The sequence below is a fragment of the Myxocyprinus asiaticus genome, chromosome 23 (genome assembly GCF_019703515.2).
Source record: "Myxocyprinus asiaticus isolate MX2 ecotype Aquarium Trade chromosome 23, UBuf_Myxa_2, whole genome shotgun sequence".
Classification (NCBI taxonomy): Eukaryota; Metazoa; Chordata; class Actinopteri; order Cypriniformes; family Catostomidae; genus Myxocyprinus; species Myxocyprinus asiaticus.
Window position 1 is genome coordinate 33,757,937 of NC_059366.1, and position 27,152 is coordinate 33,785,088.

The 27,152-nt window shown below is 37.9% G+C and overlaps 1 protein-coding gene across 2 annotated transcripts in view; it reads left to right on the forward strand.

Annotated features, from left to right (window-relative positions):
• macrod2 (mono-ADP ribosylhydrolase 2) overlaps window positions 1-27,152 on the forward strand; it is a 790,103-nt gene that overhangs the window by 543,702 nt on the left and 219,249 nt on the right. For both annotated transcript variants that reach the window (XM_051651963.1, XM_051651964.1), the window contains exon 7: window positions 7,433-7,463. In XM_051651963.1, coding sequence (XP_051507923.1) covers window positions 7,433-7,463 — 31 coding nt within the window. The remainder of the gene's footprint in view (window positions 1-7,432; window positions 7,464-27,152) is intronic.

Below are 27,152 nucleotides of genomic sequence, written 5' to 3' on the forward strand. Positions count from 1 at the left end.
GGGGAAAAGATTAGCATGTATTTAATTGAAAATTGATTAACTGATTTTGCTGAAATGGTGTGATTGTTTTTGAAAGAGGACAATTGCCTTTCGGATGATAATTCCAATAGAGATTATTATTTCAATACACATTATAAAAACGACAATCAGAGACATAATCAGAAAACACTATTTGAAACATAAAAAATAATCATAATACAAAATATGCAAAATAAATGGTTTGATGATCTATAATTTAAATATAGACCGGTCAGTGCCATTTAATACACTTGGTAAACTAGGTTAAAATTAAAGGAATATTCCAGGTTCAATGCAAGTTTAGCTCAATCGACAGCATTTGTGGCATAATGTTGATTACCACAAAAAAACAGTTTCAACTCGTCCCTTCTTTTTCTTTATAAAAAGCAAAAATCGAGGTTACAGTGAGGCTTGGAGCATCTTATAATATTAATTCTTATGTTAAAAATTATAGATTTCTTGAGCTGTAAAGCAATTTAATTCATTATTCTTACATCCTTTTCAGGGTTTACGACGTTACGTCGTCATGGCAACAGAGTTGTAAAATTGGATATAACTTTACACAAAAAATAAAAAAAGAAGGTTAATAAGTGATTTTATCACACTAAAATCATGTTAACACACATATTGTTTGTCTTGTGGCTTTACTTTTGAAACAGTGAGTATTTTAACGTTTTCGGATTGGCTCCATTGACTTCCATTGTAAGTGCCTCACTGTAACCCAGAAATGGACAAGTGGAAATTGATTGTTGTGGTAATCAACATCATGCCACAAATGCTGTTGATTGAGCTTAACTTGAATTGAACCTGAAATAATTCTTAACATTACACTGCAGTCACAACCTATTGCTTCTGTAATGTGATGATTTAAAAAATAAAATAAAAATAAATAGCCTTGATTTTATCTGTTGGAAAGGTATTGAATTTTGAAAAATTGGTGTTTTCAAGATTTCAATTGTAAAACAGAGGTCAAAATAGTGAAGTTTGAGTCTTAGACATTTCTAATGATGTCTGGTTTGTCAAGATAAATCAAGGATTTGATGGTTTTATCATGCTGTAAATAACCCATATGACATTCTTTCTTGCATGGAACACAAAAGATGATATTAGACAGAATGACAGTCTACAGCAAGTCACCATTCACTTTCACTGAATGAAAAAAAAAAAAAAAATGCAATAAAAGTAAATGGTGACTAAATCATTTTGTCTAACTTTTGTCTTCTTTTCTGTTCCATGGAAGAATGAGTGAATGACTGAATGTTATATGGGTTTAAAACAACACGAGGGTGAGTATAAGATGGCAGAACTTTAATTTTTGTGTGAACTATCCCTTTAAAGTAGCCTTAAAAGTTCCCATAACTGAGACAGAACAGAACATCAAGAAAAACAGTCCAGCATGTTGGAGTTGAGCATGTCTTTATTTGAACTCTGCTGAGGCTCAGCTGAGTGTGCTTACATTGTTTTGAGCAGAGCTCCTCCACCACTCATCATGGGGATTTGAGCCAGAGCGAGACGAACACCTGGAAAGGTCGAAAGCTTTAGTGAAAGACTTTTGATTTTATTGATTTTGATTTTGACAACCAGAGCCTTGACACAAAACTGTAAAATAATAAAAAGCCAAACATAGCCCTTCCTTTCTGGAAAAACAGTGAGAAATTGTAAAAACATGCAAGAAAATATGAGTGTACAGTCTGGTATCAGCTTATGTGCATCTGCTGGATAATGTCACGTCATCTGCTGTACCGTTGTGATGTTTTAATTGTAACAGTAAGTTATGGTTTGTAATCAGAGGTGCACAGCTCTGCAGGGGGCTCATCTGTTCCTTGAAAAGCTAGACTGCCTTTGATTTGTGCAGCTGTCACCTGAAATGATATCTGCATTGTTTTGTTTTTGTTTTTCCTCTAATGTTCTGTTAGTGAAGCATTATTGCAATTATAGTCTGCTTTGTGTTAAACCTCTCGCCAAAACACAAAACCTCATTTGATATGGAAAATACCTACTTTTAGCACTTCAAACATTTTTAAAACAAAGCCTTATTAGCAGCATTTTAGAGTGCCATTAAACAGCTTCTGAGCTGGTCAGAGCGACAGCATTAATGCTGCTCACAACGGCATTCACACCTTTTTATCACTTACTTATTTGTTGAATGGTTTCTACTTTCTAATCTACATCTAAACAAATGGCTGTGTTCAGAAATGATAGGGAAATTTGCATTTGTCATAATGCTGCATTAACGCAGTGGTCACACTTTTCTGGTGATAAATTCTGCGCTAAAACACAGATTCAGCTGGTTTGTGGAGACAAATGAGAGCTTTGAATAAATATCTCCTCTTTACTGTTTATTAATATACTAAATGATGAATGTGGAACAGGCGCGTGGAACACATTTTTGTGGAAAAATTATGGTTCTCGCCGCTCTAAACCAGCTCTTGAGTAATACATCTGGTGCAAAGTGATGCAGAGCCAGACCTATTACAGTATGGTAAGTTTTTAATCTTTTAAAAAAATATGGCCATAAATATCAGAGTTGCTCTGTTTCTCCCTGAGTCGCTCTGGTCTTTTTTTGTGGCACATAAGAAAACTACTAGTTTTGCTAGTATCAGCTCAGAAAAGTATATATAAGTTATCAGATAATACACAAATACACACAAACAAATACCCCTGAATAAACAATGCAAAGATTTACATAACTTTATTCTTTTTTATTTTTATTTTTTTTATTTTTTTGGTCAAAAAGCTAGCTTCCTTTCCGGATCATATTTATGTCCCAAAATGAATTAAAAGTTCATGAAAACTTATATGGAAATCTTATTAAAAAGGGCTCCCAGTTGAGCTTAGAAAGTCCTGCCAAGCAAAAGAAGTTTAAATATTAAACCAGTACAGTCTTAAATGTTCATTGCAGTTCTGAAATGTGGTTTAAAAAAAAAAAAAAAAAAAAAAAAAAAAAAAAAAAGGGCCTTTGGAATTATCACGATCACCTGTAGTGTCAACATATACTAATAATGCAATATTCAGCACTTTGTTTTTTTTTCTCCCCCAACTTTCATTGACAAGTTAAATGTGATGTGTGTAATTGTTTTGATTTTGAAATGTTTTTTCTTATGCAGACTTTAAGTATGCCATTTGTAGGCTGATTTCCCTGAAAAGTGTAAACACTGGCTCTCTAGAACTATCAAATCATTGCTCAGTTTTGAGTAAAAAAACAAAAAAAAAACAAAAGTGTGCTACAAAGGTGTCAAAAAAAGTATACCCACTGGTGCTCACTGGAAAAAGGGGTTACAAAAATTCTTGAAAAAAGAGAATAATCCAAGGCACTCGTGTGGTATGAATTAAAAAGCCTTTATTTAACCGGGCTACAACATCTAAAACATATATAACGGCCAACATGTTTTGGCTAAGAAAGCCTTCATCAGGGTAGTGGGAGTGTTCACGAAACCTGTTAGTAAAATAAAAAAAATTGTATTTTTGCAATTATTTTTGGTGACAAAAGAGTCACAGAATTTTGCAATCTGTTCTAATAAGCTGCTTTTCCACCATCGGGCCGAACAGTTCTCAGCACAAAACCATTCCGTGCTGATCTGAGCCAGCTGGGGAGGGTAAGGTTTCTTTTTCCACTGTGGTACGTAACTGATCTGTCTTTTGGTGATGCCGTGAGAGGTAAACAGAGTGAATGTGGCAGGCTATGGAGAATGATCACATATTCCAGTTCTTAGGACTGTTTTTTCCCTGGTTTAACTTTTCTAACAAACAGCAAAGACACGGACCAAGTCGCAATGAGGAAAGTAAAGAGAAAAAAGGTGCGAGGTAAACCATAATTTGCTAAGGGCTTGTGTTTATCACTGGACACAAACATGTACAAAGGAAAAAGTTCCCAGACTAGCTAAAAAGGATATTTATTGAAAAAATATATACACTGATCAGCCATAACATTAAAACCACTGACAGGTGAAGTGAATAACATCGATTATCTAGTTACAATGGCACCTGTCAAGGGGTGGGATATATTAAGCAACAAGTGAACAGTCAGTTCTTGAATTTCATGTACTGGAAGGAGGAAAAATGGACAAGCGTAAGGATTTGAGCAACTTTGACAAGGTCCAAATTGTAATGGCTGGACCACTGGGTCAGAGCATCTCCAAAACAGCAGGTCTTGTAGGGTGTTCCCAGTATGCAGTGGTTAGTACCTACCAAACGTGGTCCAAGGAAGGACAACCAGTGAACCGGCAACAGGGTCATGGGCACCCTAGGCTCATTGATGCATGTGGGGAGCGAAGGCTAGCCTGCCTGGTCCGACCCCACAGAAGTGCTACTGGAGCACAAACTGCTGAAAAACGTATTGCTGGCCATGATAGAAAGGTGTCAGAACACACAGTGCATCGCAGTTTGCTGTGTATAGGGCTGCGAAGCCGCAGACTGGTCAGAGTGCCCATGCTGACCCCGTCCACCGCCGAATGCACCTACAAATGGGCATGTGAGCGTCAGAACTGGACCATGGAGCAGTGGAAGAAGGTGGCCTGGTCTGATGAATCACATTTTCTTTTAGATCATGTGGTGGGCTGGGTGCATGTTTGTCATTTACCTGGGGAAGAGATGGCAGCTGGATGCACTATGGGAAGAAGGCAGGCCGGCGGAGGCAGTGTGATGCTCTGGGCAATGTTTTTGCTGGGAAACCTTGGGTCCTGGCATTCATGTGGATGTTACTTTGACATGTACCATGGTGCCAGATACCACAGGACACCATCAGAGGTCTTGTGGAGTCCATGCCTCGACGGGTCAGAGCTGTTTTGGCAGCACGAGGGGGACCTACACAATATTAGGCAGGTGGTTTTAATGTTGTGACTGATCGAAGTAAGTATTATATGAAAATAGTATATTAGAATATATTGATGTATTTTGAGTTTAAAGGAATAGTTCACCCAAAAATGGAAATTATCTCATCATTTACTCACCCTTACGCCATCCCAGATGTTTGACTTTTTCATCAGCTTAACACAAACGATGATTTTTAGAAGGATATATCAGCTTATTTTGTTCATACAATGCAAGTGAATGGGTGCCAAACATTTGAAGCTCCAAAATATCCATAAGACTCCAGTGGTTAAATCAATAACTTCAGAAGTGAAATGATATGGGTGAGAAACAGATCACTTACATTCTTCTTCTTGTATTTTTCGTGATTCACATTATTTATACATACTGGGAAAGGAGAAGAATTTCAAGCAAAAAATTACATATATATTGATCTATTACTCACCCACACATCATATCACTTCTGAAAATATGGGTTAAACCACTGGAGTCATATGGATTACTTTTATGCTGTGTTTGTGTGCATTTTGGAGTGTCAAACTTTTGGCACCCATTGACTTGCATTGTCTGGAAATACAGAACTGAGATATTCTTCTAAAAATCACAATTTATGTTCTGCAGAAGAAAGAAAGTCATACACATCTGGGATGGCATGAGAGTGTGTAAATGATGAGAGAAATTTTATTTTTGGATGAACTGTTCCTTTAAATGAGCTTGTAATCTACTGTCTACTCCACAGAAATAAACAACCTGGTCTCATTGTGAAAACATGACTCTATATACATTTTTGCAAAACTTGTTATAGGTGTCTCCAAAAAAGATCAGGCTGGAAATTGAGAAAGCGTGCGTCTCCTCTTTGTCACTGCATGTCATTAACACAGCGTGTATGAACCTGGAACATTTGACGTTACACGATCATTTAAAGTGAAACCAGAGCGTTTTGCATTCACTATCAAAGTTTATACTTGTTAGTTTATGATTTCGCAGGAGTTTGGCATGAACCTCTGTTGACAGCGTGTGCATCAGAGCGCTTCACGCCCTTTAGGACAGGAGTTTGTTGACCTCCATAGTGTTGCTCAGTGACGCTCGGGCACGGAGTTCAACTGAATGAAACACAAATGCACCGTTCATGGCATTTATACTGTATATTAGCTTAAAAAGCCCTTATTTGGGTATTAAAATGTGATTGGGATTTGAATGCCCAATAATTGCAGTTGTCTCAAAGAATCACGGTTAGATCAAATAACTGTGATCAGACAGTTATTTAATAATCGTGACAGGCCTAGCATTAACCTTAAACTCATCTGAAGAACATTTGACTCACTTTTAGTGCCACACAGTGAGCATTTCAATTTGGAGCTGATATGTGTAAAGAACCACGTCATATCATTGTGCAAAAATGTCGCCACTGTCAGGTAATTGTCTTGAGATCAGGCTGGAATTAAATGACACAATTCACCTTTAGCTGCATCATCATAACAGACCAAAAGCACCATTTCAAGTGCTTCAACCCAAGGTTATGTTTACCCTTCATGAATAACCAGGACATCATAAAGTCCAGACTCATAAGTGGATCAATTATAATTTTCAGGAGTATTGAATTATAGTGCACAACATGCTCTCCATGCATCATATAGACTGATGTACAGGTCCCAGATGGCCCCTTCTCTTCCAGCTACAGAATGGGTCCTGGCATACTGAAATATGGCTGCCACTTAATTAACTGTCAGATTAATTAGATCAACAGCAGACGACAGGCAGAACGTTGCTTTTGAAACCTATCGCTAGGGGAAGTAAATTGAAATGCAGTTTGACACATCTTTCTACAAACCTACAGGTGGTGATATCGCTGTTCTGTTATTGTATAGTATACGAATATATGTTGTCTGTCTCAAATGGAGTTACATGTTTTGTCCACAAGTCATGTTGTGTCAAATCGGTGCTCCTACAACAAGAACACTATCTATCTCAACAGGAAAATGTATTAATTTCATCCTGTTCTTTGAAGTGATGAAGCTGGTTTCAGAGAAGTGATTTTGCATAGCCCAGAGATCCACAAAAATAAACATGTTCACTCTGTAAGAAGCAGCAACCAATGTCTTTAGGCCTTTTAATATATATTTGATGTTTGGAGAAAGTCTGGATTAGCAATTATCCCCACCGGCTTTAATGAAACATTCTATGTACAGTGAATACCAAATTTCTTGGAAAAGCACAGTTCATGTTCATTTCATAGTGTTTGGTTTATTGTAACTCATGTATGTTATCAAACTGCAAGCAGTAAATGAAAAAAACTCAAAAACATTTTATAGCCTGCCCCACTGAACTCTGTACATGTGCATTTATGCATTTGGCAGACATTTTTATCCAAAGCGACTCAAAGGGTGCATTCAAGATATAATCCATGATATTGACATTGGTAGTACCATGCCCTACCAGTTAAGCTTCAAGAACAATGAAATGGAAAGATTGACTTGAGTTTGTATGAGTGTTAAAGACATTTTCTCCTTCCTGATTGGTTTTGGGTCAGAATTTGTGTCTGTGCATGCTAGAAATGCTTGTATTTACAGAGTTTGCTTACTTTTGGCCTCTTTTCCCTTTACAGGCATTTCCATGCATATCAACAGGAATTTATGGTAAGGAAAATATCTATTTTACCCTCAAACTTCTTCATTGTGTGTGTGTGTGTGTGTGTGTGTGCGTGCACTCTTGAGTCTCTGTGTGTTTCTGTGCACACATACATGTATACATGTGTATGTAGACACGTGTGCATGATGGATCATAAAAACATGTATGTTCAGTATGTGAGCGCATAATTTAGGGATGAAAGAGCCGATTCTGAACCAATGATCTTGACAATCTGGAAAAGTAATGAAATTATAACTGTTATTAAAATTTTGTTTTTTATTGTCAGTATATGTTTTTCAAGTTATTCTCAGCTCTAAAATATGTAATATTCTAATATTTATTTTTTCTTGATGAATTCAATCTATATAAAATGAATGTAAACAATTAAGATTGTCATGATTATGAAATTTGGCTGATGATTAATTGTCATACAAATAATTTTGATTAATGATTTAATTGTCTGTTTTAGGGCTCATCATGATTAGGACATTTTGACAATTAATTGTTATACAAATTTTCATACTTAATGTGAGTGTGGTTTAAGCTTACACTGTGACATGAGCAACACATCCATTTTAATATTTTTTTTTTTTCATGTCACAAGCTTTATACCCATACACTTCAAGGAGTCATTTATTCATACTTGTGGGGCAGCGGTTAAGGGGTTCAAGCCCCAGCACTGCCAAGATGCCACTGTTGGGCCCTTGAGCAAGGCCCTTGACCCTATCCGCTCCAGGGGTGCTGTACCATGGCTGACCCTGCACTCTGACCCCAGCTTAGCTGGGATATGTGAAAAAAAGAATTTCACTGTATATGTGCAAATGTATAATGTGTGAAAAATAAATATAATTACAATTAATTAATTAAAATTAAATTAATCATATAATAGATTCATTAAATAAAAAAATATTTTTTAAGTTATTTAAGAACAACCAAGTTCTTTTTTTTTTTTTTGTCAGGCACGTTCTTTCACATACTTGTGTTATTTTTAGTCCTTATCGAGTAACTCGTTTGCAGCAAACATTTTTTAATTCTTGTTTGAGGTATGACTGTGTATTTTCTGTTGTAGAACAAAACGTTCAAGTATCTGTAAGTAATGTTTTCCACAGACCTTATTTTACTAAAAAAAAATAAAAAATAAAATAAAGGAAAAACCAACTGGAAATTCCAGAGGGATCCCACGGTAAAGCAGCCTTCCGGGTTCACCTACAAATTGACATCACTGCTGAACAGCTCTATATTACATTCTATGTAGCACCAGAAAATAAGACACAAAAAAGCAGCATATACAGGTGCATCTCAATAAATTAGAATGTCGTGGAAAAGTTCATTTATTTCAGTAATTCAACTCAAATTGTGAAACTCGTGTATTAAATAAATTCAATGCACACAGACTGAAGTAGTTTAAGTCTTTGGTTCTTTTAATTGTGATGATTTTGGCTCACATTTAACAAAAACCCACCAATTCACTATCTCAAAAAATTAGAATATGGTGACATGCCATTCAGCTAATCAACTCAAAACACCTGCAAAGGTTTCCTGAGCCTTCAAAATGGTCTCTCAGTTTGGTTCACTAGGCTACACAATCATGGGGAAGACTGCTGATCTGACAGTTGTCCAGAAGACAATCATTGACACCCTTCACAAGGAGGGTAAGCCACAAACATTCATTGCCAAAGAAGCTGGCTGTTCACAGAGTGCTGTACCCAAGCATGTTAACAGAAAGTTGAGTGGAAGGAAAAAGTGTGGAAGAAAAAGATGCACAACCAACCGAGAGAACCGCAGCCTTATGATTGTCAAGCAAAATCGATTCAAGAATTTGGGTGAACTTCACAAGGAATGGACTGAGGCTGGGGTCAAGGCATCAAGAGCCACCACACACAGACATGTCAAGGAATTTGGCTACAGTTGTCGTATTCCTCTTGTTAAGCCACTCCTGAACCACAGACAACATCAGAGGCATCTTACCTGGGCTAAGGAGAAGAAGAACTGGACTGTTGCCCAGTGTTCCAAAGTCCTCTTTTCAGATGAGAGCAAGTTTTGTATTTCATTTGGAAACCAAGGTCCTAGAGTCTGGAGGAAGGGTGGAGAAGCTCATAGCCCAAGTTGCTTGACGTCCAGTGTTAAGTTTCCACAGTCTGTGATGATTTGGGGTGCAATGTCATCTGCTGGTGTTGGTCCATTGTGTTTTTTGAAAACCAAAGTCACTGCACCCGTTTACCAATAAATTTTGGAGCACTTCATGCTTCCTTCTGCTGACCAGCTTTTTAAAGATGCTGATTTCATTTTCCAGCAAGATTTGGCACCTGCCCACACTGCCAAAAGCACCAAAAGTTGCTTAAATGACCATGGTGTTGGTGTGCTTGACCGGCCAGCAAACTCACCAGACATGAACCCCATAGAGAATCTATGAGGTATTGTCAAGAGGAAAATGAGAAACAAGAGACCAAAAAAATGCAGATGAGCTGAAGGCCACTGTCAAAGAAACCTGGGCTTCCATACCACCTCAGCAGTGCCACAAACTGATCACCTCCATGCCACGCCGAATTGAGGCAGTAATTAAAGCAAAAGGAGCCCCTACCAAGTATTGAGTACATATACAGTAAATGAACATACTTTCCAGAAGGCCAACAATTCACTAAAAATGTTTTTTTTTATTGGTCTTATGATGTATTCTAATTTTTTGAGATAGTGAATTGGTGGGTTTTTGTTAAATGTGAGCCAAAATCATCACAATTAAAAGAACCAAAGACTTAAACTACTTCAGTCTGTGTGCACTGAATATATTTAATACACGAGTTTCACAATTTGAGTTGAATTACTGAAATAAATGAACTTTTCCACGACATTCTAATTTATTGAGATGCACCTGTATATACACCGATCAGCCACAACATTAAAACCACCTGCCTAATATTATGTAGGTCCCCCTCAAGCCGCCAAAACAACGGCAACCCGCATTCTGAGATGCTATTCTTCTCACCACAGTTGTACAGAGCGGTTATCTGAGTTACCGTAGACTTTGTCAGTTCCAACTAGGCATTTCTGTCCACAGAACTGCCACTCACAGGATGTGTTTTTTTTTTTTTTTTTTTTTTTTTGGCAACATTCAGAGTAAATTCTAGAGACTGTTTTGTGTGAAAAACCCAGGAGATCAACAGTTACAGAAATACTCAAACCAGCCTGTCTGGCACCAACAATCATGCCATGCTCCAAATCACTGAGATCACATATTTTCTGCATTCTAATCAAATCAAATCAAATCCCTTTATTGTCACTCAACCATATACACAAGTGCAACAGTGGGTGAAAGTCTTGGGTGCAGTACCAAGCAATAATCAGTGGAAATAAATATGAAGTGTTGTGTTAACATTCAGCTGTCGGTTGCTAGTCAGTTGCCAGTGTGTTATTAAGAGAAGTATAAAATGTGAGTCCAGTCTGAGGCTAATAAAGTGTGGTGCTGATATATGTATCTTGAGCGATCAAGAGTTCAAAAGTCTGATTGCTTGGGGGAAGAAGCTGTCATGAAGTCGGCTAGTGCGGGTCCTGATGCGGCGATACCGCCTGCCTGACGGTAGCAGTGAGAGCAGCCCACTGGTTGATATGAACATTAACTGAAGCTCCTGACCCATCTATGAATGAATTTATACACTGCTGCCACATGATTGGTTAATTAGATAATCACATGGATGATTGTTGATGCCAGACGGGCTGGTTTGAGTATTTCTGTAACTGCTGATCTCCTGGGATTTTCATGCACAGCAGTCTCTAGAATTTACTCTGAAAGGTGCCCAAATCAAAACAAAAAACAAAACAAAAAACATCCAGTGAGCAGCAGTTCTTTGAACATCAACAGAGAATGGCCAGACTCAGGGCCGTAGCAAGTAATTCTGGGCTCCCTGACTGTATATTGTTCTGGCCCCTTACCTATTAAAAAAAATAAAATACAGTTTCGAATTTGTTGTGGGCCCCCTGGAGCTTTGGGCCCCTAGAAATGTTACCACCTTTCACCCCACTAGCAACAGCACTGGCCAGATTTTTATTTGTATTTATTTTTTTATGAGACACAAAAGGTCATGGCATTTTTATATTTGCTTAAATTCCATTACTTGGATAGTAAAATGTTCAGTGTTCGGTAAGTTGCTCAAAAAAAAGAAAGAAAGAAAGAAAGAAAGAAAATAAACACAAGCTCTTTTCATTGAAAATTATTTCCATATTTACTTTGTTACACACCCTTCAGCTGACACATAAATTGCAACAGACATACAAATGAGCATAATTCATGTTTTAGAAATATGTGTGACCCAAAGACTGTACTTAAAAGTAATTAACTTAATTAAAATTCAGTAACTGAAATCTGATTACACAAATGTATAATGTAATGTGTTACACTACTTTTGAGGTTACTATAATTACTTTGTGATCAGTTTACACCTAACACTGGTAATAATCGTGACGGGCCAATAAACAATCCTTATACAATAATCACAAACAACTGGAGAAGAAATGGAAATATCACAGAAAACTCATGGAATACATTGGTCTAAAGGTGTAGGGACCCTGAACCAAGCAAAACAAATCTTTTAAAAGATGGTGAATATTTTCCATAAAGTGTGTGTTAATTTCGAGAAGGCATAAAGGTTGCTACTTCCCCTGGTATTAACACTGAACGCTATCCTTCAATGTGAATAAGTTAACCAAGCAGGACAAACTCAATCCATGTGGCATACCAGCAAATTTTCATCCCCATGCATCCTGATTGAACATGTAGCACTGTCACTCACAGTCAACTAGAGCTGACACCCCATCTCTCTTTCACACTGCATCATGGGAGCTGAGGTCCAGGCTGACAGATGATCGGGGTACAGAGGGTAGGGCGTGAAGGGGCTGTTCTGTAGGGCTGGAAACATGGACAGCAGGCAGGTTGAAAAATGAGGCCTCACTCCCAGCTGACAGTACAATCCCTCAGCCCAGACCATTAGCACAGGTAGAGTTTTCACACACATGGCACATTGGAGGAGATGCCACCCATAAACAAACTGGTGCCTGCCGCCAGCAGAGGGGTTGGATAGTATGATAGAGGTTATTAAGTCCGATGCTCATAGCCAATCAATCAATGCCACAAGAGTTGGGTTAAAACAGGTTATTTCTTTTTCAGAGCGGATTGCAAGGGCTAGTGGATCTATCAGTATCTTACATAGTGCAGACATAGGCAAAGCACAGATATGGGCAGAGGTTGCATCATCTTTTACTCTTGCTGTATCTATTATTTACTTTATCCCCTTCCCCCATGCAAATGCATTTGGCTTATGAACATTTACATTTTAAAAATATTGCAAAAATGTATGTGTAAGAAAAGAGCCTGAGGATAAATGTAATATTTTTAATGTTTTCTTTTATAACTTATAAATTGCTACAAATCTAACCTCCATCTTGTGGTATAACAAACATACACTTTTTATACTGCATGTGCCAGCAGTAGTAGTACAATTAAAATATTTACACATTTATTACAAGAAGTCATTGTAAAAGTGATTGGGGGAAATTAAAATTGTGTGTATAGATATACAGTATATGCAGTATATGTGTGTGTGTGTGTGTGTGTGTATATATATATATATATATATATATATATATATATATATATATATATATATATATATTAGCCAGCTCTTGCCATTTTTATGGTGCCATATGCTTCAGACAGTCAGTGAATTGAGTGTGGGCAGTACAAGGGCATGCTTTTCTGAGGTTGAGACTGTTTCCAGCTCTGACACCTTAAAGATGCTCCTCAAAACTTATGTCTCAGATTCATATCCAGAAAAACTAAAATCCAATAGTCTTGAAACCCTCAGGTTAATTCCTCCTATATTATTTTAGCTCACAGAGAAAGAGAGAAAGGAAAAAACTGCAATTACATTTGAACCATCTGGGCATCTTAACTGCCTCTTTCTTATGGCACTGTCACAATCTGACATGATACGTCCAGCCCCACTTTCAGATAAGCAGCAAAGAAAAAGTAAATTATAGGCTAACTGGTCTTTCACTGAAGCCATAGGAGAGAGGACTCGATCTGCGCCTGTGAGGCTTAACCGTCCAATGACTTTGTCTGGAAAAAGGACAGGGCTGTTTATCAAAACATGTCACTCATTAGATTATTGTCATCATCATTTGAAGGGAGCTCTTTATTGCCTCATAATCCAGCTCAATGTGGTTTATTGACTTGAAGCATTCATCACCATATCAAGGTCTTGTTATTTAGGACTTTTTTTACACAGTGATAAGACATGATTATATTTTTTTATTTTTTCCAGAGATGTCCACTGCTAAGACTTTTGCAAGGAATTCAGGAGAAATATAAGAGGCAGTTTTTGCCTTTGGTCTTATTTTAAAGAAACTATAGAGTGCAACGGCGAGTGCAAACTTTTTCAGTGGCCTTGGTTCTAGAAGTATTTTCCCTTTTTATTTTCTCAATAGGAATAAAAAAAAAACAAAAAAACATTCTTCAATAAATATTTCTAAGCCGTGAATCAAACCAACCACCTCCGACCCCTGGCGGATGGAATGCCCTTCTGCGTTTTGGCGGCTGGTAGGGAACTCCTCCGCCCCTGGCAGCGGCTCCACTGCTCCAGGCGTCCGGCAGCGATCCCCTCCTCCCCTCGCGGACAGTGGCTGTTCCTCCGCATCTAGAAGGCTGGCAGCAACTCCTCCATCCCCCGCCGGATGGCAGCGGCTGCTACCCTGGGTGGATGGCAGTGGCGAGGACTCCACGACAGCGCATCCTTCCTCCATCCTGGGCTTCAGCACCAATGTAAGGAGGAGGCGGGAACTGGCTGAACAGTCAAAATCATATTTAATTTAAACTAAGACACAAACACAAATATACACACACAGCTGCCTGTGGCTCTCTCTTTCCCGAAGCGCCGCATTCCGCTGCTCTTATCCCGCTCCTCGGCTGATTAGCGCCATTGGGGGCCAGGTCTGCATAGTCACAGCCCGGCCCCACCCTCCTCCTCGTCACAACATTCTTTTACAGCATTTGTCCACCATTCACAACATTCAACCATAAACAGTAAAATATTAGGATATTTTGGGCAGTGATATGTTTTGTTTATAATTTAATTATAGACTATAAAATAAATGTATTATTCGATGACAGATTTTGTGTATGAAGCTAAACTTCATGTTACGAGGTGAATTTAGTTGGTTATGACGTTTTTATTTTAAATGTACCAAAGACTTAAACTACTTCAGTCTATGTGCATTGAATTTATTTAATACACAAGTTTCACAATTTGAGTTGAATTACTGAAATAAATGAACTTTTCCACGACATTTTAATTTATTGAGATGCACCTGTATTTTCCCAAATCAGTCGGCAGATAGAGAAAAAAGATTCAGAAAGAAATCTCATTATAGACTATTATTTCTTTAGATGGGGATCATTATAAATAAAACTAAATTAAATTGAAAATGAAGTGGAAATAAAAACTAAATTAAAATTTGAAATAATAACAACTCTGGTTGTAATGACAAACGCAGCTTTCACTTTCTTTATAGTCTATGTTTGAGTGGAGTGGAAAAAGCAACAAAAAATTGAAATGTCAACAGAACGCAATAAGAATTGTGTTGAAGGACAGTTTTGTCTTCATACACCTAAAGCATATGCTTTCATTCTGAAACCACTTAAATCTTTTCAGCAGGATACTAATCATAAAATGTATATATGAAATGCAACAGAGGTGTTTTGTTACATTTATATTGATAAACTGTTTTTCTTAGTTGTGAAGTTTAAAATAAGATTAAAATATTGATGTTGAGTTTACAGTTATAATTTTAATTCAGATTCATGAACAGATTAATTCAGACTCTGACTCGGCCTGTTATGAACTGGGTCTTGAGTCCGACTCTGCCCCTTTTGGACTCTGACTCAACTCGGACTTGATTGTTTAAAGACTCGGACTTGACTCGGACTCGACAAAGGTGGACTCGAACACAACACTAGTTATCAAATAATAAAAACATGGTACAATACACAAATACAACAAAATAATAGAACTTACAGACATTATTTGTAAGTATAAAAATGATTTATTCAAGTTTATTGCAAAATATTTGTATATACAAATATATACAGTAAGACAGGGGTCGCACTTTTTACAGTGATAAAAAAGCAATACATATATACATTTATATATATATATATATATATATATATATATATATATATATATATATATATATACAGGTATATATATATATATATATATATATACACACAGTTGTATTCAAAAGTTTGCATACCCTGGCAGAAATTGTGAAATTTTGGCATTGATTTTGAAAATATGACTGATCATGCAAAAAATTTATTTTATTTAAGGATAGTGATCATATGAAGCCATTTATCATCACATAGCTTTTGGCTCCTTTTTAAATCATAATGATAACAGAAATCAACCAAATGGTCCTGATCAAGTTTACATACCCTTGAATGTTTGGCCTTGTTACAGACACACAAGGTGACACACACAGGTTTAAGTGGCAATTAAAGGTTAATTTCCCACACCTGTGGCTTTTTAAATTGCAATTAGTGTCTGTGTATAAATAGTCAATGAGTTTATTAGCTCTCACGTGAATGCACTGAGCAGGCTAGATACTGAGCCATGGGGAGCAGAAAAGAACTGTGAAAAGACCTGCGTAACAAGGTAATGGAACTTTATAAAGATGGAAAAGGATATAAAAAGATATCCAAAGGCTTGAAAATGCCAGTCAGTACTGTTCAATCACTTATTAAGAAGTGGAAAATTCGGGGATCTCTTGATACCAAGCCAAGGTCAGGTAGACCAAGAAAGACTTCAGCCACAACTGCCAGAAGGGATACAAAAAAAAAAAAAAAAAAGCCACGTGTAACCTCAGGAGAAATACAGGCTGCTCTGGAAAAAGACAGTGTGGTTGTTTCAAGGAGCACAATACGACAATACTTGAACAAAAATGAGCTGCATGGTCGAGTTTCCAGAAGGAAGCCTTTACTGTGCCAATGCCACAAACAAGCCCGGTTACAATATGCCTGACCACACATTGACACCCTCACAGCTTCTGCACACTGTAATTTGGAGTGACTAGACCAAAATAGAGCTTTATGGTCACAACCATAACCGCTATGATTGGAGAAGGGTCAACAAAGCCTATAGTGAAAAGAATACCATCCCCACTGTGAAGCATGGTGGTGGCTCATTGATGTTTTGGGAGTGTGTGAGCTCTAAAGGCACGGGGAATCTTGTGGCAAGATGAATGCAGCATGTTATCAGAAAATACTGGCAGACAATTTGCATTCTTCTGCCCGAAAGCTGCGCATGGGACGCACTTGGACTTTCCAGCACGACAATGACCCTAAGCACAAGGCCAAGTTGTCCCTCCAGTGGTTACAGCAGAAAAAGGTGAAGGTTCTGGAGTGGCCATCACAGTATCCTGACCTTAATATCATCGAGCCACTCTGGAGAGATCTCAAATGTGCGGTTCATGCAAGACGACCAAAGACTTTGCATGACTTGGAGGCATTTTGCCAAGACGAATGGGCAGCTATACCACCTGCAAGAATTTGGGGCCTCATAGACAGCTATTACAAAAGACTGCACGCTGTCATTGATGCTAAAGGGGGCAATACACAGTATTAAGAACTAAGGGTATGAAGACTTTTGAACAGGGTCATTTCATTTTTTTTCTTTGTTGCCATGTTTTGTTTCATGATTGTGCCATTCTGTTATAACCTACAGTTGAATATAAATCCCATAAGAAATAAAAGAAATGTGTTTTGCCTGCTCACTCATGTTTTCTTTAAAAATGGTACATATATTACCAATTCTCCAAGGGTATGCAAACTTTTGAGCAAAACTGTGTGTGTGTGTGTGTGTGTGTGTGTGTGTGTGTGTGTGTGTGTGTGTGTGTGTGTGTGTATATATATATATACGTATATGTTTTTTTTTTTTTTTTTTTTTTTTTAATATATGAACAGGGTATGCAAAACCTACTACTTCACTCACTAACATTTTGGAATTCAGTTGTAATTTATTATTATAAACCAACAATTATTTATTGTTGTCCAGTTTGTCAGTATAATATGATACAGTATTATTTTTATAACTTTGAGGATTTGTTGTATACAATAGTAATATATTATATGTCTTATTTACTTTTTTCACCTGGAGGCTGCAGTGTATTGTTCACCATGTTGCAAAAGGCTGTATTTTATGTGAGCATTGTAGGCAATATTCGCACAGTAACAGTAAACATACAAGGCATGGCAGCCCCTCAGCACACTAGAGCAGAAAAAAAATAAAAAAGAAAAACTGTGTTGTTTATCAAGCACCGAAATTTGCTTGGTGCAGAACAATCTGGAATAATGTTAAACATTGTAACAGTCACCTCTTTGCAACCTGAACTTGTTCAGAATGTTAAATCTTTGTGACACTTTCGCTAAAAACAATCAAGATGCAGCACAACGAATGAAACAGAGTGCAGGTGTCTCGACATACATTTTTGAGACCTGAAGTTCTTTTTAACTTGACTCAGGGCTAAAAATGTGCCGTTCCTGCGTGAGACACTGAAGAAACAGCGAGACACGTTGCAGCAGGTATGGATGTTCGTCCAGTGCGTGTTTACAAAGGAAAACAATTGAAAAAAAGAGCAGATGCAAGCAAAATCACTTTCAGTGTGAACGGCCCTTAACTCATCTGTTCGCGCATATGTGAGTGAGAGCGTATGGGCGAAACAAGTAAGGAAGGACTGTATATTTTTTTCATAAATTACAAACCTGAACACAAATTCCTACTTGAAAAACTGACTTAAAAACCCGGTGAACCGCTCTGAGAGCGCTGACAACAGCGTATTCGCGCCGCACGTGTACCCAAAACAACATTTCACCACTCAAGCGGTTTTTGCTGAGCTTACCTACCGATGTCCGGGGCACCAGACATTTGCGTGGCGGTTAAAACCGCTACTGTATAATATAATCATGATACTGCATGTGAATTTTCACAGTGCTTTATTGAAAGAACCTGTCTTATTGTACAAAATGAGTTAACATAGTTTGATTACTGATCCCTAAATTGTGTGGAATCTTAAATATTTCTTATATTATGTCGTTGTAATCATGTAATTACTAGCAGGCAAGCAACAGTGAGAGAGGAGCAGGCTATTTTATTTATATTTAAGTTTTACGCACCTGCATTCCAATCTACATCTTGATATAATCCTCATGATCGCAACATGATTTCATCAGCTAAATGGGAGGCTAAACACTAATAAAGTGTAACGAGACTCACGCTGCTCATGCAAGTCATTCGCGCATCACAAGCCAATCAACTATTTAGACCTTGTCGGTGAATCGCACCTGCAAAATTCTAAAACTTTATTTCCAGGTTTAAATTATATTTTGAATAGACTTTTGAACACCATGATGTGGGTATATGTTTTCTCTTTTAATCGTTTAATGTAATTTTGAGTGTGATTATGGTTTAAGGAAGGTGTACCTGTATGCTGGGCTGTAAATGGTGTTTTCCTTATTGCATCACGTGATGTTCTGAAAGCAAAAAGAAACAAATGAAACACGGAATGTAGGCTGTCATTCGCACAGCCTGACCGAAGCAGAGCGGGCGCGTTTACTCGTGCAATTAACGAACGCGAAGCGCTGCCAGCTCGTGATGCGCAAATTACTTGCATAAGCTGCACGAGGCTGTAGGGTATACTGCAGTCTCATCATATTTTAACTTTTTGTTTAGCCTCCCATTCAGCTCATGAAAACGCGCTGCGTGATCATGAGAGGAAGGATTACATCAAGATGTAGATTGGAATGCAGGTATGGAATTTATATAAATAAAATAAAAAGTTTTGTCTTTCTCAGGGGAATATATAAGTGTGCACAATTATTAGGCAACTATTAGTTTGCACAATTATTAGGCAACTAAATTACAAAAATAAATTATCCCAACTCAATTGTTTATTCACAAGTTTTAGAGTAGGTGAAACAAATAAGTAACACAAAATGACAATTAAATAACATTTTTGGCCTTTCAAAAATATTCAGTGACTAATATAGCCACCCTTCTTTTCAATAACTGCCATGAGCCTTCCTTCCATGGAGTCTGTCAGTTTCTTGATCTGTTCACGATCAACTTTCACTGAAGCAGCAACCACAGCCTCCCAAATGCTGTTCAAAGTGGTGTATTGTCTTCCCTCACTGTAAATCTTCACTGTAAATCTATCTAAAAAAAAATAGAATATGGTGACATGCCAATCAGCTAATCAGCTCAAACCACCTGCAAAGGTTTCCTGAGCCCTCAAAATGGTCTCTCAGTTTGGTTCACTAGGCTACACAATCATGGGGAAGACTGCTGATCTGACAGTTGTCCAGAAGACAATCATTGACACCCTTCACAAGGAGGGTAAGCCACAAACATTCATTGCCAAAGAAGCTGGCTGTTCACAGAGTGCTGTATCCAAGCATGTTAACAGAAAGTTGAGTGGAAGGAAAAAGTGTGGAAGAAAAAGATGCACAACCGAGAGAACCGCAGCCTTATGAGGATTGTCAAGCAAAATCGATTCAAGAATTTGGGTGAACTTCACAAGGAATGTACTGAGGCTGGGGTCAAGGCATCAAGAGCCACCACACACAGACGTGTCAAGGAATTTGGCTACAGTTGTCATAATCCTCTTGTTAAGCCACTCCTGAACCACAGAGAACGTCAGAGGCATCTTACCTGGGCTAAGGAGAAGAAGAACTGGACTGTTGCCAGTGGTCCAAAGTCCTCTTTTCAGATGAGAGCAAGTTTTGTATTTCATTTGGAAACCAAGGTCCTAGAGTCTGGAGGAAGGGTGGAGAAGCTCATAGCCCAAGTTGCTTGAAGTCCAGTGTTAAGTTTCCACAGTCTGTGATGATTTGGGGTGCAATGTCATCTGCTGGTGTTGGTCCATTGTGTTTTTTGAAAACCAAAGTCACTGCACCCGTTTACCAAGACATTTTGGAGCACTTCATGCTTCCTTCTGTTGACCAGCTTTTTAAAGATGCTGATTTCATTTTCCAGCAGGATTTGGCATCTGCCCACACTGCCAAAAGCACCAAAAGTTGCTTAAATGACCATGGTGTTGGTGTGCTTGACTGGCCAGCAAACTCACCAGACCTGAACCCCATAGAGAATCTATGGGGTATTGTCAAGAAGAAAATGAGAAACAAGAGACCAAAAAAATGCAGATGAGCTGAAGGCCACTGTCAAAGAAACCTGGGCTTCCATACCACCTCAGCAGTGCCACAAACTGATCACCTCCATGCCACGCCGAATTGAGGCAGTAATTAAAGCAAAAGGAGCCCCTACCAAGTATTGAGTACATATACAGTAAATGAACATACTTTCCAGAAGGCCAGCAATTCACTAAAAATGTTTTTTTTTATTGGTCTTATGATGTATTCTGATTTTTTGAGATAGTGAATTGGTGGGTTTTTGTTAAATGTGAGCCAAAATCATCACAATTAAAAGAACCAAAGACTTAAACTACTTCAGTCTGTGTGCATTGAATTTATTTAATACACAAGTTTCACAATTTGAGTTGAATTACTGAAATAAATGAACTTTTCCATGACATTCTAATTTATTGAGATGCACCTGTGTGTATATATATATATATATATATATATATATATATATATATATATAATTATTATTATTATTATTATTTTATTTTTTTAGCATTCCCCAGATCTATGCCTCAACACAATACCATCTCTGATCTCTGCAGGCAGTTCCTTTGACCTCATGGCTTGGTTTTTATTTGCCACAGGTGGACACCAATCAATGTGTAGAAACATCTAAAAAATGATTCAGAGGAATGGGATGCACCTGAGCTAAATTTCAAGTGTCAAAGCAAAGGATCTAAATACTTATGTCAATGTGATATCATTCTTTCCTTTTTAATACATTTGCAAAGTTATCAAAATCACGTTTTTGCTTTGCCATTACGTGGTAGATTGATGTGAAAAAAATAATTTAAAGCATTTTAGCATAAGGCTACAACATAACAAAATGTGAACCACCTTAAAACCACCTGCCTAATATTTTGTAGGTCCCCCATGTGCCACCAAAACAGCATTCTGAGTTTATATTCTTCTCACCACAATTGTATAGAGCAATTATCTGAGTTACCGTAGACATGGTCAGTTCGAACCAGTCTGGCCATTCACTGTTGACCTCTCTCATAAACAAGGCATTTCTGTCCACAGAACTGCTGCTCACTGGATTTTTTTTTTTTTTTTTTTTTTTTTTGGTTTTTGGCACCATTCGGAGTCAATTCTAGAAACTGTTATGGGTGAACATCCCAGGAGATCAGCAGTTACAGAAATAAACCAGCCTGTCTGGCACCAACAATCATCCATGTGATTATCTAATCAGCTAATTGTGTGGCTGCAGTGCATAAAATCATTCAGATACGGGTCAGGAGCTTCAGTTAATGTTCACATCAACCATCAGAATGGGGAAAAATGTGATCCCGTTCATTTCAGCCGTGGCATGATTGTTGATGCCAGATGGTCTGGTTTGAGTATTTCTGTAACTGCTGATCTCCTGGGATTTTCACAAACAGCAGTCTCTAGAATTTACTCAGAATATTGCCAAAAACAAAAAACACCCAGTGAGCGGCAGTTATGCAGATGGAAACACCTTGTTGATGAGAGAGGTCAACAGAGAATGGCCAGACTGGTTCAAACTGACAAAGGCTACGGTAACTCAGATAACTGCTCTGTACAATTGTGGTGAGAAGAATATAACCTCAGAATGCTATTCTGAGATGCAGGTTGGTGCTGTTTTGGCAGCATGAGGGGGACCTACACAATTTTAGGCAGGTGGTTTTAGTGTATGTGTGTGTGCATGTATGTATGTATATGTATGTGTGTGTGTGTGTGTGTGTGTGTATATATATATATATATATATATATATATATATATATATATATATATATATATATATAAGGGGGTGGGGGAGTGCAGGGGGATGCAGACTTTTTTGTAATATAATAGGGGGGGCTTCAAGGAAAAAAAAGGTTGGGAACCACTGATTTAAAAGGTTAGTTCACCCAAAAAAGAAAATTCAGTCATTGTTTACTTACCCCTGTGTTGTTATAACTCCATATGACTTACTTTCATTTTCTTAACACCAAGGGAGAAATTGTGAAAAAAATGTTGTTTTCAGTGATGACATACAATGGCAGTTTATGGTGACCACCACTTCAAGCTTCACAAGGACGCAAAATTATAATTCAGAAGTCTAATACATTTTTCCATGAGACTCATGATTGTTATAAAAGCATACGATGAGGTTTGGTGAGAAACAAACCAAAATCGAATGTATTATTTAGTGAAAGTGTTGGCCAACTGTTGCTCTCATCTGCACGTTCATGAGACTACATGAGAGTTCAAGCAGCCCCGGCTCGTGAAATGGGGTATTCAAGTGACAACCCATTTGGTTTATTTAAAAACAGGTCCACCACCTCGATAGAAACAAAACAACACAGCTGCACACAAACCAGAGAACTGAACTTAATAAATATGTCTGAGTTTGTAGTCAGAGAATAGATACATTTCTATGCCCAGCCTTATTTATTAGAATCAGAGTACTCAATCAAACAGAGATAGAGGAGGTGGGAATGTATTTTCCTCCAACTGCAGAGAGCGATACCTCAGCGAAAACATTCGGTAGGTGTAACATTCTTTGCCGAAATCAAGTAGTTTTTAACCGGCTAGTGAGATGCTGGCTTCAATGTACTGTTTTGAGAAAGTTTTTGGATGGGTGCCAGTTCACAGCAGACGGGTTACACAGCGCAATGCCGAAAATAGAAACCAAGCGATCGACAGAATGTACTGTCGCTCGTCACGGCTGGTTATTACAAAAACTCTGATTAACATAGAAAATATACCTTTTATCATGTGTTGTTTGCCATCAGGTTAGGACACAGTGGGACTGCAGCTGCCTTCAGCATCCTCAGTCTATCTCTCTCAGTTTGATTGAGAACTCTGTTTCAAACAAGTGAGGCTGGGCATAGAAATGCATCTATTCTCTGACTACAAACTAATCAGACATATTTAATAAGTTTGGTTCGCTGGTTTTTGTGCAGCTGTGTTGTGTTTTGTTGTTAGTATTGCTGTGGCAGACCTGTTTTTATATAAACAAAACAACTTGAACACCCTATTTCACAAGCAGAGACTGTATGAACTTGATCTTGTGCAGTCTCATAAATGATCAAAGGAGATCAATGGTCGGCCAACAATTTCACTAAATATTACATTAGACTGTGGTTTGTTTCTCACCAAATCTTACCTTATGCTTTCATAACAAACATATAGCATGGAATAATTTATTAGACTTCTGAAAATACATTTTTGTATCCTTTTGAAGCTTGAAGAGGTGGTCACCATGAACTGCCATTGTTCTGTATGACATCACTGAGCACAGCATTTTTTCACAATTTCTCCCTTTATGTTAAGAAAAAGAAAGAAAATCATATGGTGTTATAATGACACAGGGGTGAGTAAACAATGACTGAATTTTCATTTTGGGGTGAACTATCCCAGTAAGTGTAATTCGGAATGCTCAGCTCTTTCGTTTACATGAAAACAGCGAATTCTGTGATTGATGGAGCTCTGGAGTTTAGTTCTTAATCAGGAATTCCATTATTAAACACTTTTATTTATTTATTTATTATTAATTAATTTTTTTATGATGTCACACTTTTGGCTTCCACAGAAGCATATATCATTGCTTAACGATCTCTGAGCTAGTTAAAAGGTTTGGACATTATTGTTAAAAATTAATTTGTATATGGATTGAATGAATGTTGTTTGTTTTTTATTTATTTATTTTCTCCAGAACCTTACTGTTGCACTCTGATAACATAGCATAGCCAGTGGTCTAGAGGTTGACATTGAATCTTTCATAATGCATTAGTCTGTTTTTAATTTACATGTGTGTTTAAAGAGATAGACTGCAGGGGGGTTCTCGGTAGCTCAGCAAGGAAAGACGCTGACTACCACACCTGGAGTCATGAGTTCGAATCCAGGGCGTGCTGAGTGACTCCAGCCAGGTCTCCTAAGCAACCAATTGGCCTGGTTGCTAGGGAGGGTAGAGTCACATGGGATAACCTCCTTGTGGTCGCAATAATGTGGTTCGCTCTTGGTGTGGCACGTGGTGAGTTGTGCGTGGATGCCGCGGAGAATAGCGTGAAGCCTCCACACGTGCTATGTCTCCGCGGTAACACACTCAACAAGCCACATGATAAAATGTGCGGATTGACTATCTCAGACATGGAGGCAACTGAGATTTTTCCTCTGCCACCCGGATTGAGGCGAGTCATTATGCCACCATGAGGACTTAGAGCGCATTGGGAATTAGGCATTCCAAATCGGGGAGAAAAAAAAAAAAAGAGATAGGATGCACACTTTAGTAGTTAAGACGTCATTCTGGTTTAACATGACAGCACTCTATTGAACGCACACCATTTAACTCTAATCCTTCACTTCCTTCACAGTGTGTCATTTTCCTTTTACTCTCCCTAGTCCTGACATGTATTTACCTCATCACTCAGCTGGACTAGAGGTCTGTTGACACAGCTTTTTAATCCGTGACTCTGGCAGAGTTAGAGAGGTAGCAATAATCCAGACAATGCATCTTAACGACTGTTAGGGATTGTCTTGGGTGTGCCGGCTAAGTGTTTTCACTCTGCGATTCCCTTGTCCATCTCTGCAGTGGATTAGGGCTGAAACCCTTATCTCTTTACCTTGACATTGTGCAAGTTGCACTCTTTGGATAACCATTATTTAAAGCCTGAGGTTGCACACAACAACAATTTGAGTGTGATATTGTTCAGCTAGCTATGTCTGATTTGTAAACTAAATGTCCCAGTCAAGGTGTTTCACGAAACGGTTGTCGAATCACAGTTGAACTAGTTCTCTGTCTGAATCATACAGATAGGCTTAATCGGTCAGACAACCAGACAGCTCACTGTCTTAAGTCAAGTCATTTTTATTTGTATAGCACCTTTCACAACACACATCGTTTCAAAGCAGCTTTACAGAAGTTCATGCATTAACAGAAAATGAAACTGTAATATCTATAATGTCTTAGAGTCATCATTGTGTAGTTTGATAAAATACAATTGTGAATTGTGTTTTAAAATAAGTAATTAAATAATAATTGTATTTATAACCCCAGTGAGCAAGCTGAAGGTGACTAATGAATTGGTGGAAGCATTACCAAAGTGATTCACTCACTGAACCTCAAGTCATTATGTTTGGTCATGTTAGATTCTAAATGCTGATAAACGCACACCTGACACATTCTATTTTAATTCCTATGTTGTTTGGCAATTGTAAACACCAGACAGTTAAGTGGCCTTCACATTACTTGCATCGCAGCATCAAGCGCACTTTGCCATACACATTAAAAAAGTGCCACGAAGGGGCAATTTTTTGACTTTGCCTGGTAAGAAAGCGGGAGGTGTGCACAGTAATCATTCAAAATGTTTTGATATGTCAGTTAACATGCATTTGGCCTTAGAAGAAGTCCTGACAATTGCTTTAATACATTAATCAATCACAGAAAGGTTAATAAGGTTAGTTAGGTATTAGGATTTTCTTGGTAAATTTAAATTAGTTCAAGAGCTGAGGTCTCTGGATGCTCTGAAAATAATATAAATATTTATGAATAAAAATAATGAGATATTTAATACCTCTTCATATAGTTGGAGATTATTTCTAAATATTTATTGTTGCTTTGTACTCTAAAAAAGACATCAAGTTCAAATGCGTTAAAAACCTGTGAAAGTTACAAGTGTTAAGTTTGACCTATCATTACAAAAAAATAGACTTTGCATGTATGCAAATTGCCTAGGAATATTTGTCTGATGCTTGGAAAGGTTAAGGTTAATGGGGTCAAAGTTGAAATTGTTTGAACTTTGAGCACCACGTTACAATGCATAACATAAGATCAATGCACCATCGTGGGTGACAATAAACCTGACTCTTCACTGCAGAGGGTTCGATGTATTCAGCAGCACTCATTAGCCTGTAGACTAATTAACTATGGGTATGTCTCAATCAGTCCAGTAGTCAGGCCACTGATCTAGGGCCTGAATCCAAAGGTCAGTCAGTGACTTAACAGACAGCGTTTGCGTACAAAGGTACCTCCGGAAACTAGTTTCGGACAGGCTTCCGAGGCAGCACTGTGTCACATCGTTTCTAGGATACCAGCATTCATTCAGTCCAACCGAACAACAACCGACTATTAATCTAGAACAAATTCAAGTGAGTTTTGCCAATAACCAAGCATATATTTAATAACTACAATACTACTTTCTAGCTAGAAATGGAATCAAAAGTTGGACAAAGTGGAAAAAAAAACTTTTATTGCGGCCTTTTTTTTTCTTTAGTTCAACTGCTGTGGATCCTCACACACATTGTAGGATTTCATAGGCAGCGAAGGATACATCTATGCTACCTTAAATAATCGATCAGATGAAGGTATCTCAGTAGACATGATGTGACATGAACATTGGATTCGGACGTGCCTTAGTCCCTTCCTACCTCTGTATACAGCCACAGGAGGCAGCATTTTCCTGGTTTCAGAAGCAGCCTCAATTGTAACAGTGTTCCAGTGCACTG